Here is a 14,069-nt window from a genome sequence, read left to right on the forward strand (position 1 = left end):
GTTCTGAGGAGAGAGGAGGTTTAGGATTGAGCTGTCCCCCCACCCTCTGTGTTCTCACTCAGTTCAAACCTTCTTCTCAGCATGACACTCACCAGGAATAAAGGCAACTATTCCTTCCCATCACAGTTCATGCAGTATGTCAAGGGGGAGCAGGAAGAAGAGCAGCCTGCCCTTACTTCCAGTGGCGCCACACTGAGATGGAGGTGTGTTCTCAGCAGCTACCCAATCTCTTCTGCTCACAGTAGGCTATTAGAGGGAGGAAAGAGCAGAATCCTCCTCCTAGCAGCCATGCTGCAGTCACTGACAACAGTGAGGTGCCGAAGAATGGACCAGTTGAAGCTCCCAGTGCGTGCCCCCCCCATATCATTACTGTGCTAAGGCCATATGCCCTTTCTGCCCTCCCCCCTTCCCCCTTGTTCTGGCCCTTGTCACAATAAAGTATGTCTTTCAGGAGCACCAACCTTTCAGCATGGCACACTTTGGCACTCTTTGCATGATACCTTTTTGTTGGCCCACAGAAATCTGTATCTACCATGAAAGGGCTGATTGGTTGTGTCTACCCACCAGGACAAGGGTTCCCAGTCCTCCCCAGGTTTTAACGCTAGATTAGTAAAGCAAAGTGAAAAGCTAAAGTTCAGTGCAGTGGGCGTGTGCTATATAAAGAAAGGGGTGTTTGGTTTTACATCCATAGTGGCTTTAAATTACCATTGCAGGTTTATTTCTTGTTTTGTCTCTAACTGAATAATAGCTTAAATATTAAGTTATTTAGCCACTAAAAACAAGATGCAGCAATAAGACCGTATACTGTACCTACTGTATAAGAAGACATCTCACCTTGTTTCCAGACACTGAGATGTAGCCATCTTGAATCCCCCATTTTCTAATATTTGGTGGGTTGTGGTGCGTGATTTTGAGATCCTTGTAGTTGAAAGGTTCCTCGCTGTTGTTGGAGCTCAGAATAATGAGGAAGGTGACTAAAGCAAATATGAATATGAGGACAGCGGTACGAGCCTGAGACATTTCATTAGACGTACGGAGGAGAAAAAATGAGAAAAGAAACAGTTAAGTGTCGGCTCTAGAACAAGATGGCTGTAATGCTATAAAATAACGAATTAGGTGCATGTCTTAAATTCTTCATCAATTGAAAGGGGACAGTAATGGAATCAATTGTAAATCACTTAAAGTGGAACTAAACCCTCCAATCCTTTACAGCCAAGGAAGCTGACATCTTAGCCTCTTTTTGATCTGACGTTGCCATGGTACTGCACGTGCGATCAGTTATGACACCAGCCATTTGATGGCTTGACAGTTCAGTTAAGAGTGCAAGCAACTATGACAGTTATCATTCTTGGCAGGCTTTAATTGGTTTGGGAAACTGTTCAATTTGTAGGTTTAGTCCCACTTTAAACAAAAGAAATGTGTAATCCTATAATTTTTTTTTTTTTTTAGATAAATATGTAAAGCAAATCAGCTTGATGGCCATAATGTTATCAATGTGTGTTAATGTTTTAAAAAACTTTTTTTTGTGTATTCATCTTAATTTTTAAATGTATGTGAAGTGTATCCCTATTTTCTAATAAATATGCATCCTCTGCTTTGCAGTGCTCCAAAATGGTGGTGCTTTACTGCTCCTTCTCATAATGTAATTATGTTGGTGAGTGAGCTTTTTGAAAACATTGCACTCCCTTTGTGGCCCAAATCTTATCTCATCATATGTTATTAAATTGTTAAAAAAGTGAAGATTTGCTATGTTATATGGAATATCTAAAAATGGTATTTGTGCCTAAGCAGTAACCTGAAAAATCTTTTGTTTGAAATTTGTTCCTAAAAATGTATAGTGCCTAGGCACCTCTGTGTCTACAGCTTCAAGCCCTATATATTCAGCGTGAGATTCACTTCTGCCCCTGACTGCTAGTCTCACAAGATTTAATGATGTCACTACTGGGCTTTCCTTGCTGGAGAGAAAGCTGTATCTGAGAATCTGCAGTGCAAGGATTCCCCTGCTTCATTCATCCTGTGGGTGTGGTCTTCCTCCTCCTTTCTGATGCTTTCTGAATATTCCCCCACCAGTAGTTTGATCATATCAGGGGAAAAGCTCTGACATGAGGAAGCAAAGACCTGCTTCCTGCAAGATGGCCACCCCCACACTGAGACAGTGTACAAACAAGGCATGGTAAGTCAGTAATAGAGAATAGACCAGAAATGGGCACCATAGGCAATACTGGTGACCAACCATTTGCCCTCTGCTTGCATTTTTCTACGCACACGTCTTCTATAGATCATGTCCTCTTTAAAGAGACCAACTTAAAAATGTTTTAGTTAAATGCACAGAAAAATCAGCATTTTTCATTTCCATAAATTTTCTATTATTACTTTACACTGTGCCTGTCAACATGCTAGTAAATCTGATTACTTCAGGATGAGTGAATTCCCTAGCACAGCCCCTCCCTCGTTGCATGTCATAAGACCTCTTCTCTTATGAAGGTGTCTAATTACTAGCTGTGCTGGTCCAGCTCTTCCAGCCCTCCAGCACCCTACATAACCTTTTATGTAGATTCTGCGAAAAAGAGGTCGCGTGGGGAAAGAGAATAATATAGAGCAGTGTTTCTCAACCAGGCTTCCTCTAGAGGTTGCTAGGGGGTAACCCTAAGCAATAAGCACTTTCTGCCTCTCGGAAAAGTTATTTTTAGCTATAACGGGGTATTTTTCCCACTGACCACAAATACCGCTTGATATTGGTGCCATTCAAAGAATGCTTTGAATTTTCTCAATGAATGCAAAGTGTTCTCAGATTGGATGATGTGGAGAGTGACACCACCTCCACCTTGTCCAATCAGAGAATGTTACATAGTTGGTAAGGTTGAATAAAGACACCAGTCCATCCAATTCAACCTGTGTGGGGGTGTGTATGTAAAAAATCATACCCCATATCCCTGTATAATGTACTCGCTAAGATGCCCATCTAAGAGTTTTTAACACCAGGGGTGTTAAATATAATCGCAGCATCGGTGCATCAAGATTCAGTCGTTCACGATGCTGCACCCATGCTGCAAGCCGGCCGAATCGATTTTCGATGATGTCATCTGTCACTCTGTGCAGTTCGCTGCCTCTGGAAGAAATGCAAAGGCAGAGCCTGCATGGTGGATAAAGCCCCCTCCCCTTCACTGAAGCAGAAAGTCAGCTGATGACCTGACAGCCAGTACCGTGTAGGGGGAGGAGCTCAAGGAGATCTGATGTAAGGAGAGGCTTCACTGGAGGCACCAGAAAGAGAAAACAAACTGAGCAGCATGGAGGAGGGAGAATCAACTGACACTGAGAGCAGGTGAGTGCCAGTGTCACTGATCCTATCCCTTCACTACCATCACCCCTCTGCGTGACCCCATCTATCCCTCTGCCACTGACCCCATCCATTCCTCTGCCTGATCCCACCACCCCTCTGCCTGATCCTATCTATCTCTCTGCCTGATCCCACCACCCCTCAGGCTAATCCCATCTATCCCTCTGCCACTGATCCTCCCGCTGCCTCTGATCCCATCCATCCCTCTGCCACTGATCTCACCACCCCCCTGCCTGAGCAAACCACCCCTCTGCCTGATCTCAGCCATTCCTCTGCCTCTGATCCCATGCATCCCCCTGCCTGATCCCACCACCCCTCAGCCTGATTCCATCTATCCCTCTGCCACTGATCCCATCCACCCCTCTGCCTGATCCCACCACCCCTCAGGCTAATCCCATCTATCCCTCTGCCACTGATCCTATCCACCCCTCTGCTACTGATCCCACCATCCCTCTGCTACTGATCCCACCATCCCTCTGCCTGATCCCATCCATCCCTCTGCCTGATCCAACCACCCCTCTGCCTGATCACATCACTCCTCTGCCTGATCCCAGCCATCCCTCTGGCTCTGATCCCATGCATCCCCCTGCCTGATCCCACCACCCCTCAGCCTGATTCCACCTATCCCCCTTCCACTGACCCCATCCATTCCTCTGCCTGATCCCACCACCCCTCTGCCTGATCCCATCTATCTCTCTGCCTGATCCCACCGCCCCTCAGGCTAATCCCATCTATCCCTCTGCCACTGATCCTATCCACCCCTCTGCTACTGATCCCACCATCCCTCTTCCTGATCCCATCCACCCCTCTGCCTGATCCAACCACCCCTCTGCCTGATCACATCACTCCTCTGCCTGATCCAAGCCATCCCTCTGGCTCTGATCACAGCCATCCCTCTGGCTCTGATCACAGCCATCCCTCTGGCTCTGATCCCAGCCATCCCTCTGGCTCTGATCCCCGACATCCCGCTGCCTCTGATCCTATCCATCCCGCTGCCTCTGATCCCATCCATCACTCTGCCACTGATCTCACCACCCCTCTGCCTGAGCAAACCACCCCTCTGCCTGATCTCAGCCATTCCTCTGCCTCTGATCCCATGCATCCCCCTGCCTGATCCCACCACCCCTCAGCCTGATTCCATCTATCCCTCTGCCACTGATCCCATCCACCCCTCTGCCTGATCCCACCACCCCTCTGCCTGATCCCACCACCCCTCTGCCTCTGATCCCAGCCATCTCTCTGCCTCTGATCCCAGCCATCTCTCTGCCTCTGATCCCAGCCATCTCTCTGCCTCTGATCCCAGCCATCTCTCTGCCTCTGATCCCAGCCATCTCTCTGCCTCTGATCCCAGCCATCTCTCTGCCTCTGATCCCAGCCATCTCTCTGCCTCTGATCCCAGCCATCTCTCTGCCTCTGATCCCAGCCATCTCTCTGCCTCTGATCCCAGCCATCTCTCTGCCTCTGATCCCATCCATCCCTCTGCCTCTGATCCCATCCATCCCATGCCTCTGGTGAAAAATTGAGTTTTTCTAACTGCTTGAATTTTTGGATAAAAAGTTTAACCATGCGCACTTGAGCAGTAATCGTGATGCATCGCTGAATCGAATCGAAACGTGGACACCATAATCGTAATCGAATCAAAACGTGAGACCAGTGAAGATGCACACCCCTAATCTTTACTGCCCTGACAGTGAAAAACCCCCTGTGCAGCTTAAGGTTAAACCGATTCTCTTTCAATTTCATTGAGTGGCCCTGTGTCTTCTTACACTCCCCGAGACTGAATAGTTTATTCCCAATGCTAGAATCACCATTGAGGTATTTCTATACTGCTAATATATCTCCTCTAAAGCGTTCTCCAGGGAGAATAAGTTTAATATTTGTAGTCGTTCCTCATAACCGAGGTCCTCCAGCCCTCTTATTAATTGTGTTGCCTTTCTCTGGACTCAGCTCCAGCACATCCTTCTTGAGGACTGGTGACCAGAACTGGACAGAATACTCTAGATGTGGCCGAACCAGAGTTTTATAAAGTAGCAGGATTATAGTTTTATCTCTTTTGAGTAAATACCCTTTTTAATGCACTGTTTTAATATTCTTTTGGCTTTGCTTGCTGCAGCTTGACATTGTATGCCATTGCTCAGTCTGTCTTCTACTAGGACCCCTAGATCCCTTTCCATCATGAATTCCCCCAGAGGTTCTCCCCCTAGTGAGTAACTTGGATTCATATTTTTAGCCCCCAAGTGCATTACTTTAAATTTTTCAACATTAAACGTCATTTGCCATGTAGTTGCACACCCCATTATTTTATTAAGGTCTGTAACGAAATGTCTCACACTCCGCTTGAGTGCTTTCGTCATATACCGCTTCCTCCAGTCTGAGTATAGATTTTAGATATTCCAACCGCTATCAAACAACCACAAAACAAGGCAATACTCGTTTGGTTGCTGACCATGGACTGTTTATTGAAAACGCAGGTACACAGGTAATACTCTGGACAATCCCCCCCCTTTTGCATTTCAGGCAGGGTAGACTGTCCAATCAGCAGTGAGAGCTGTTGGAGGAGTTCGCCCTCACCAATCTCACAGCTAATTTACATATGCATCCCAAAATATCCAAGGCAGACAGACACAAGAGAACATTGGAATACAGCCACAACCCAAACGACCCAGCAAAGAGTACACAACAAAATGAGACACATACACAACATTCCAGTGTGGCTGTACAGTGAGTCCGATTAGTACAGACCAGACTGGATTTCTCGGTCACCCTGTGCCCCTATTAGAGACACAGGGTGACATAGGAGGTGCATGGGGAGCTGAAACAAGGATTTCCCAACCACCCCAAGGGATTCTGGGTTCCACGCCCCCGCCCCCCCCCCCCCGTCCAAAGTGACTCCGTCACATCTCTCCCCTTTCAGCAGCAAACTAACACAGGAGGAGCCCCCAGACGGGTTGACTCTGCAGTTAGTCAGTAGTTCCAGTCCCCCAATGCCTGTACCCACACAGTACCCCAAATAAATTGTCCCAAACAGAGCATTACTCACCCAGCCAACCTCTGCCTCTCTCAGAAAACATATCTGCCGCTGGGGAGAGGCCTGGACTGGCTCTTCCCCCTGGAGCCCTTTCATCCGCTGGAAGACAGGGTGGCTGGGCTCACTCCATCATGCTGTTGGGGATCTGGGGCGACTGCACAGCATCCCTGGGGTATACAAGTGGCGACTGAAGTCTCATACACTTTTAGTAGGTGAAAATCCCCCAGTGCTTGCAAAGCATGGCTGACATCCTCCTGTCTCAGTGCCGTACCATTTTCTGGGGTTGTGTCAGTGGAGACCGAAGTCCCATTAACTACCACAGGAACTCCCTCTTGAGGGCAGAGGCCATTAGCACTCTGCTCTGTTGCCAGCTCTTCCGCTGAATTGGTGTCAGTGGAGATCGCAGTTCCATCCACCGATATCACCTCAAGCTGCAGTCTTGTGCAGAGGCCAGTAGCATTCTGCCCTGTTAGCACTTCAGCTGACTGGCTAACTGTTTGGGAGTGACCGTCACCTTCTCACCATGGGCCCCTGGAACTGCCGCAGGTGTGGGGCAGAGATCTTGGACCCTCTGTCTGGTGGCCCACGCTTCAGTTCAAGGGGTCTCTTGTAACTCCACAGATGCTGCTGTTGGCACTGGGCAGAGCTCAGTGAAGTTTGGCCCTCATACCAGATCTTCTGCCGGAGGCTCACCAGGTTGACCTTCCTCAGCAGAAAAGTCTATCGAATCCCCTGTCTCTGCAACTGGTGTCTGGGGATAGAGGTTCACTATCTCCTGTCTGTGGAACCCAGAAGATGCTATTGGTGCTGGGCAGAGGTTAGCAGAGCTCTGCCCCGTTGTCAGCACTTCACCTTTGGGGATGGCAATCTCCAGATTTTCCACTGCCGATTCTCTGTCATGCTGCTGGACAGGCACATTCCTCCATCCAACCTCGTCTTGTGCAGAAACAGATTCGTCAAGGTCAGTCAGCACTTTCTGCATCCACCATAAGGCCTCCATGTCCATAGCTGCAGGGGCAGGTGGGCAAAGCACACTGTTACTATGTTACTATGCCACCTTGCCGACTCTTCAGCCGGGATTTCAGAGCTGTCGACTGGTACTTCCTGATAGTCCCAGGCAAAGGGAGCCCAGCCCTGGCGCTGAGCAGAGTCTAGCAGCCGTCTGCAGGCAATCTCCAGCGCCCATTCCTGAAAGGCTAGAAATTCTAAATGTTTACAGTGCCCAGTGCACTCTGAGATGTTCAGTAGCTCTTCTCTGAAATCCATGATTTCGTCCAACCGCCACTCCAAATCACTCCCAAAGTTAGGGTCCCCTGTCAGCTTCACGTATAACAGTCCCAGGCCGCCATAACCAAAGCCTTCCATTGGGCTATCATCCGCTATCCAAGGGAGTGCTTTTTATACATGCCACCGGAGGGCTCTGTAGCTATCATCCAGCTGCATCTCTTCCCAGACCAGCCTGCTTAACTCAGCTGTCTGCTCCTTGTGCAGTTTTTCTCTCAAAAACAGCTCCCGCAATCCATACTGCGACCAGTACTTTTGCTGGTTGTGGAGGGAAGAACTTCTCCCTTGTGGTGCTGCTCACAGGCTAGTGTTTCCTTCCAGGGTTTGCAGCGGATAGAATCATACCATCCCAGTAGCACCTGCTCTGATACTGGTCCTCTGTGCTGTATCTCTCGCAACCTCCTTCCGAATTAATCTTCCATGGCGGCTGGTATCTGTACCTCTCCTCTTCTGCTATCCAGACCTTGGATCCAGACTGCAGGAAGAGTCCCACTGATTGCCACCAATGTAACGAAACGTCCCACACGCTTCAGTGTTTTCATCATATACCACTTCCTCCAGTCTGAATATTGATATTAGATATTCCAACCACTAACAAACAACCACAAAACAAGGCAATACTCGTTTGATTGCTAAACATGGACTGTTCATTGAAAACACAGTTACACAAGTAAAACTCTGGACAATCCCCCCCCCCCCCCTTGCATTTCGGGCGGGGTAGACTGTCCAATCAGCAGTGAGAGCTGTTGGAGGATTTCACCCTCACCAATCTCACAGCTAACCTACATACACATCCTACACATCCCATAATATCCAAGGCAGACAGACACAATAGATCATTGGAATACAGCCACACCCCAAACGACCCAGCAAAGAGTACACAACAAAATGAGACAATATAATATATATATATATATATATATATATATATATATATCAGGGTTCCACGCCCCCCCCCCCTCCCCACCCAAAGTGACTCTGTCACAAGGTCTTTTTGTAAAGTTTCTGTATCCTGCTATGAAGTTATTACCCTGCTTAGCTTTGTATCATCAACAAACACTGAGATTGAGCTGTTTATCACATCCCCTATAACATTTTATTTTATTGAGAAAATGCAAAGCAATCTCTGACTGGTGCCCGTGCCGAGTGGCTGACCTCCTGTGTTCTTGATGCAGCAAAGGCACCGGACCCAGAAGCAAGAGGAGATCACTGGAGTAACAGTGTCTACTACAGTGATTTTCAGCTAGAGGGATCCCAAGCTGGACCAGTGTTGAAATGTAAAAAAATGCCATACCTGGAATTCAGATTTAAGTGGTCCAAGGTGAGCTATTAAATCTCAACTCTGGAAAGCCATAAGATTATTCCTTGCAGTTGGGTTGCACCCACACTGCAATAATGAACTGCTCATTTAGGTCCAGGGGGGCACAGGAAAGTAGATTTACTTAGCTAATGCTCCACTGCAAGACCAGTCCCTGCAGCGTCTTCTCCCCTATGTTCCACTGGATGTCATCAAGAACAGTGCAGGGTTCTTAGCCCTTCACTGTATGTGAGGAGGCCTAGGGGCAGGCCATTGTTCCAATGTGGGAGAACGCCATCTGCTGGAGAGGTGGAGGGTCAGGTAAGTAAAGCGCTTCTCCTCTCTCCTAGACTAAATCAGCAACATTTTATAGTTTCCTGGAGTCAGATTTGCTGCCATGCAGTTTACAAATGAGGATGTTTTAATATGCCTATTTTTTATATTGTTTTACAGTATACAAACAAGCCAAGTTGATGTCTTTATTGCTGTATTTGCAGTAATAATCACTGCAGATCATTTTATACAGCGTGTACATGAAAGGTGACATTATGCATTCATAGGATAAAATAGACTTCTTTATGTATGGGAGTATAACTTGGCTCTTCAGGTCAGTGTTATAGTGATCTAATAGTAGAGTGTATTGTGGTTGGAATATTAGCATATTGCAGCGTAAGAGTAGAGAGGTCAGTGCGCAGAGATTATTACACTTGTGTTAGTCATCTCCCAGCTGAGTCCTATTACGGCTCTGTCATTTTCTTACATCCTTGCACCTACAGGGAAGAAAAACGTTCAGTGTAAATAATTATAGGCATAATTCATGTTCTCTCCATTCTTGACTGTTGTATAACAGAGGTAACTCTACCACCACTTATATACCCCAACCTCTTAACCTTACCTTATTAATTGAGACCACACCAAGGTTGGAGTTAACAAGGCCGTAGCAGCCTAATTTATTTAAACAAATATATATATTCAAATTAACATAAAACATTGAAACATCTGTTAATCAACCCATCAATCTCCTAGCGTTGGTCTTTGCAGGAACTTCATAACCATCTGTGGAAAAACAATACTGCACTGCGGTACCTCTCCAAGTGTATTAATAGGCCTCAAGCCGACATGCTGGCTCAGAGACAACCACTAACCGCAGTGCCCCCATTAACACTTTCCAGCTAATCTCCATTAGCTGGAAACCACCATCAGGACCCATAGCAACGATAGTTCCTGAACTCTTCCTTCTGAAATATCTTCCTTCCCCTGCAAAGACCAACACCCGCCACTGCCACGACATTGCAGGATTCAACGAACCTGTCCGAAATGAAAAGCAAGAAATACAAAACAGCCAAAAACAATGAAGCCAAAGGGAGGGTGGGCGGGAACTTTTCCCAAAACTGTTATGACTCATAGGGAGGGGCCTCCCTTTTATCTCCTCTCCAACCCCTCCCCCCAGCACCAACCTGATACACTCCCTCTCCTGATACTATTACCCTGTTTCCCCAGTCATGTAAGCCCTCCGCCTATGTCATTTCATTTGCTTTGCTCCAGGCTTTTCTTGACTGTTGTATAACAGAGGTAACTCTACCACCACTTATATACCCCAACCTCTTAACCTTACCTTATTAATTGAGACCACACCAAGGTTGGAGTTAACAAGGCCGTAGCAGCCTAATTTATTTAAACAAATATATATATTCAAATTAACATAAAACATTGAAACATCTGTTAATCAACCCATCAATCTCCTAGCGTTGGTCTTTGCAGGAACTTCATAACCATCTGTGGAAAAACAATACTGCACTGCGGTACCTCTCCAAGTGTATTAATAGGCCTCAAGCCGACATGCTGGCTCAGAGACAACCACTAACCGCAGTGCCCCCATTAACACTTTCCAGCTAATCTCCATTAGCTGGAAACCACCATCAGGACCCATAGCAACGATAGTTCCTGAACTCTTCCTTCTGAAATATCTTCCTTCCCCTGCAAAGACCAACACCCGCCACAGCACCCAAAGGAAACACCTTACCTATGGGTGCCCCTCCACACCCGAAGTGCTCTCTAAATACCCTCTTGTAATCCGAACACCCACATGTCAATACCCACCTCATGCAAATACACCCCATCTGCCCTCAGGTATCTCCATTTCTCAAACTCCAATTCCACGTGCCTAATAGCCAATCCCCCATGCCTAACCATGAACTTGCTCACATCCCTATTAATCTTTCTCCTGGCCCTACTAACCCTTTCCACCAACCTGGCCATCCGCCATGTTGTACGAGCCACCATGTCCGACCAAAACAATAACCATACCAGGAAAATCCCTCAATAACCGCCGCACATCGAATTTGATGTCCCGCGTAATGTCCAACATGGACCTAACCCCCAAACCGTTGCCGCCCACGTGCAAAAACGTCGGGCAGCCTGTCCCTTTTTTGCATACCGATACACTTCAGTAACAATCCTACCCCATAACATCCCAGGGACTCCCAACCACGAATACAGCCTACCATCTATAAAAACCCATATGCCTGCCTTGTTACCCAACCTCACCCCTCCTGGCCCCCCAGAACACCTAGGAATGAACCATTATCCAGACCATTCCTGCCACCGATTCTGAAATTATAAGAGAGCAAACCCAACACCATGACCAAATAGTATTCCATACCACGCAGGGCCTAACATCAAACTCCTCCCCACCCTAATACTTCACAACCCAACCACAAGTTGAGGCCGAACTGCTGTCTGGGACCTCCTTGATTCCCACCACCCAATACGCTTTTACCGAATCCACATCCAGTCCACTTCTGGCTGCCTCCGTAGCAGCCCCTATCCAAAATGAATGAGAGGAAAACTCCTTCTCTACCCACCCCAATGCCCGTAAACATTTTCTTACAAAAATCATCAACAATATGAAAGCGCGATACAGTAGATCCATCTACATGAGGCACAGCAGTGATCCTGGCACTGGAGCACCTGTACTGACCTCCCTTTTACCCATTTGATCGGTCTTCGATCTACGCAAAAATAAAGCCAACCCATCATCTCCACATATAACCTCGTGACCCCCAATTCCCCCATGAACCTTTTTAAGGACTGACCAACTCCTCTATCCGAAACACCCCAAAGAACGCTAACAAAAAGGGCCACCTTGAACAAGATGGCCTGGTATTCAGATCAACACACTCCCCCAAATATGCTACCATACCCCGCATCATGACAAAGGTTACTGGTCTCCTGGCATCCCTGCGGGCCACCGATCGCCGGTAACTCTTAATCGCCCATCTCACTCCAAAATCTTGTGTGAAATCAGGTTGACCTTGCAATTTGAATAGGAAAGCTAAACCAGCTAACTTCATATTCACAGCAGGAGTGGACACCCCCTCTTCCCTATGCCTCACCAGAAATACAACACCAGTAAACGAACTGCCAGGCCAGCTGACCCTTCACCAGCCTTTTGAACGAACGCCAGCCCTTCCTTCCATCCACTTCAGATCCCTGAACGAAGCACCCCACAATTTCACCGCAAGCCCCACCGGAAACAATTCCAGCAACACTAAATTCTTCTTAACTCCCGCTTCAAGCCATGACCGCGGCCATGGTCCAGCACTCCACTGACCCTGGAATAAAAAACCCCAAAACCCGTAGAGCCAACAGTATCTGTAATAATTTCCATGTCAAAATTGCAAACGGGCCTTAAAATCCATAGAGCCTGTCCGTGAAAGGATTCCCAAACAAAAAAGGCATGCCATACCCTCAAGTTCTCCCTGTGCGCTTTAACCAAGCTCACAACGCTCGTGGGAGACCTGATCCCGGCTGTACTTGCCAAAAACCAATGATAGAAAAACCCGCCCCCATTGGCCGAATGTGACATGCCAAATTCCGCTTACCCCCGAACGATTGCAGTACTCGCAGCTGACTTTGCGTAAACTAATCACACCTGCAATTTCCACTTTTAAATTCGCCAGCTTATCTACCGACAACCTGCGTTCCATTGCACCCGAGTCCAAGACAACGCCCAGGAACGTGATGACCACGCTTAAACCAATCACACCTGCAATATCCCCTTTTAAATTCGCCAGCTTATCTACCGACAACCTGCGTTCCATTGCACCAGAGTCCAAGACAACGCCCAGGAACGTGATGACCGTGCTAGGCCCCCCGTCTTCTCAGGTGCCACCGGAATTCCAAACCGGTCCGCTCTGTGTTCCCACGTAGCCAGGAGCCCCGCGCAGATTCTGGAAGAAGCTGGTACCATGCAAATGAAATCGTCCAGGTAATGGATGATCGAATTCCCGCCCGACACATCCCTTACCACCCCTCCCACAACTGAGCTAAATTGCTCAAATAGTGCACAGGAATACATAGCAACACATCGGTGGGCATTGGACGACGCAAAATTACTCATTCCAATGACACCCCCAGCAACCGGAAGCTATCCGGGTGAACTGGGGTAGCCGAAAAACTGATTCCACCTCCACCTTCGCCATCAATGCCCCCTTGCCGTAATGACGCACCCAACCCACCGCAGCAGCGAACGATGTACTACTCACCGAACATGTCTCCTGGTCAATGGCATCATTAACCGACCCCCTTTTGGAAAAGAAAGTGGTGAATCAACCTAAATTTGTTGGGCTCCTACTTTGGCACTACTCCAAAGAGGAAACTACCAAATCAGCAAAACAGTGCAGACGGAAAGGGGCCCTCCATGCGACTTCCCTACTAAGTTCCTCAGAAACTACATCTGGCTATCGCATGGCCGATCACAAAGTGAAAGACACCATGGAATCACCTCTAAAATACATGGAATCCTAACGCCAGCTGTGAAACCTGAATCCCGCAACTGAGCCACTTTCCAATCCGGATACCTACCGAGAAAACGGCCACATCCTTTTCACCATCACTGTGGTCCTCCCTCTTGTGTCCAGCCTCTCCAGCACGACCTATTCCTTGCTTGCAACCTCTGGACGACTGATGAGACCATCTACCCCTGAACACTAGTTCTTGTACCGGCACATCCCTCTGAACGTGCAGGTCCTAGCATTGTACTGCCAGCATACCCTTTTATTTGTTGCCGGCCGCCTGTCCCTGAGCCGAAAGTCCACCGGCCTCCCCTGAAAATTAACTGG

At 47.7% G+C, this 14,069-nt stretch overlaps 1 protein-coding gene across 4 annotated transcripts in view; it reads right to left on the reverse strand.

Moving 5' to 3' along the window:
* The window catches only part of ST6GALNAC6 (ST6 N-acetylgalactosaminide alpha-2,6-sialyltransferase 6), a 200,569-nt gene that overhangs the window by 16,954 nt on the left and 169,546 nt on the right, over nt 1-14,069 (reverse strand). For 3 of the 4 annotated variants that reach the window (XM_073600464.1, XM_073600463.1, XM_073600462.1), the window contains exons 2-3: nt 9,652-9,716; nt 835-1,011 (exon numbers count right to left, since the gene is read on the reverse strand). In XM_073600464.1, the coding sequence (XP_073456565.1) occupies nt 835-1,011; nt 9,652-9,666 (192 nt within the window). In that variant the 5' untranslated portion in view covers nt 9,667-9,716. The remainder of the gene's footprint in view (nt 1-834; nt 1,012-9,651; nt 9,717-14,069) is intronic. The other variant, XM_073600465.1, reaches the window with a different exon arrangement.

This window comes from Aquarana catesbeiana, linkage group LG09, assembly GCF_042186555.1.
Source record: "Aquarana catesbeiana isolate 2022-GZ linkage group LG09, ASM4218655v1, whole genome shotgun sequence".
Taxonomy (NCBI): domain Eukaryota; kingdom Metazoa; phylum Chordata; class Amphibia; order Anura; family Ranidae; genus Aquarana; species Aquarana catesbeiana.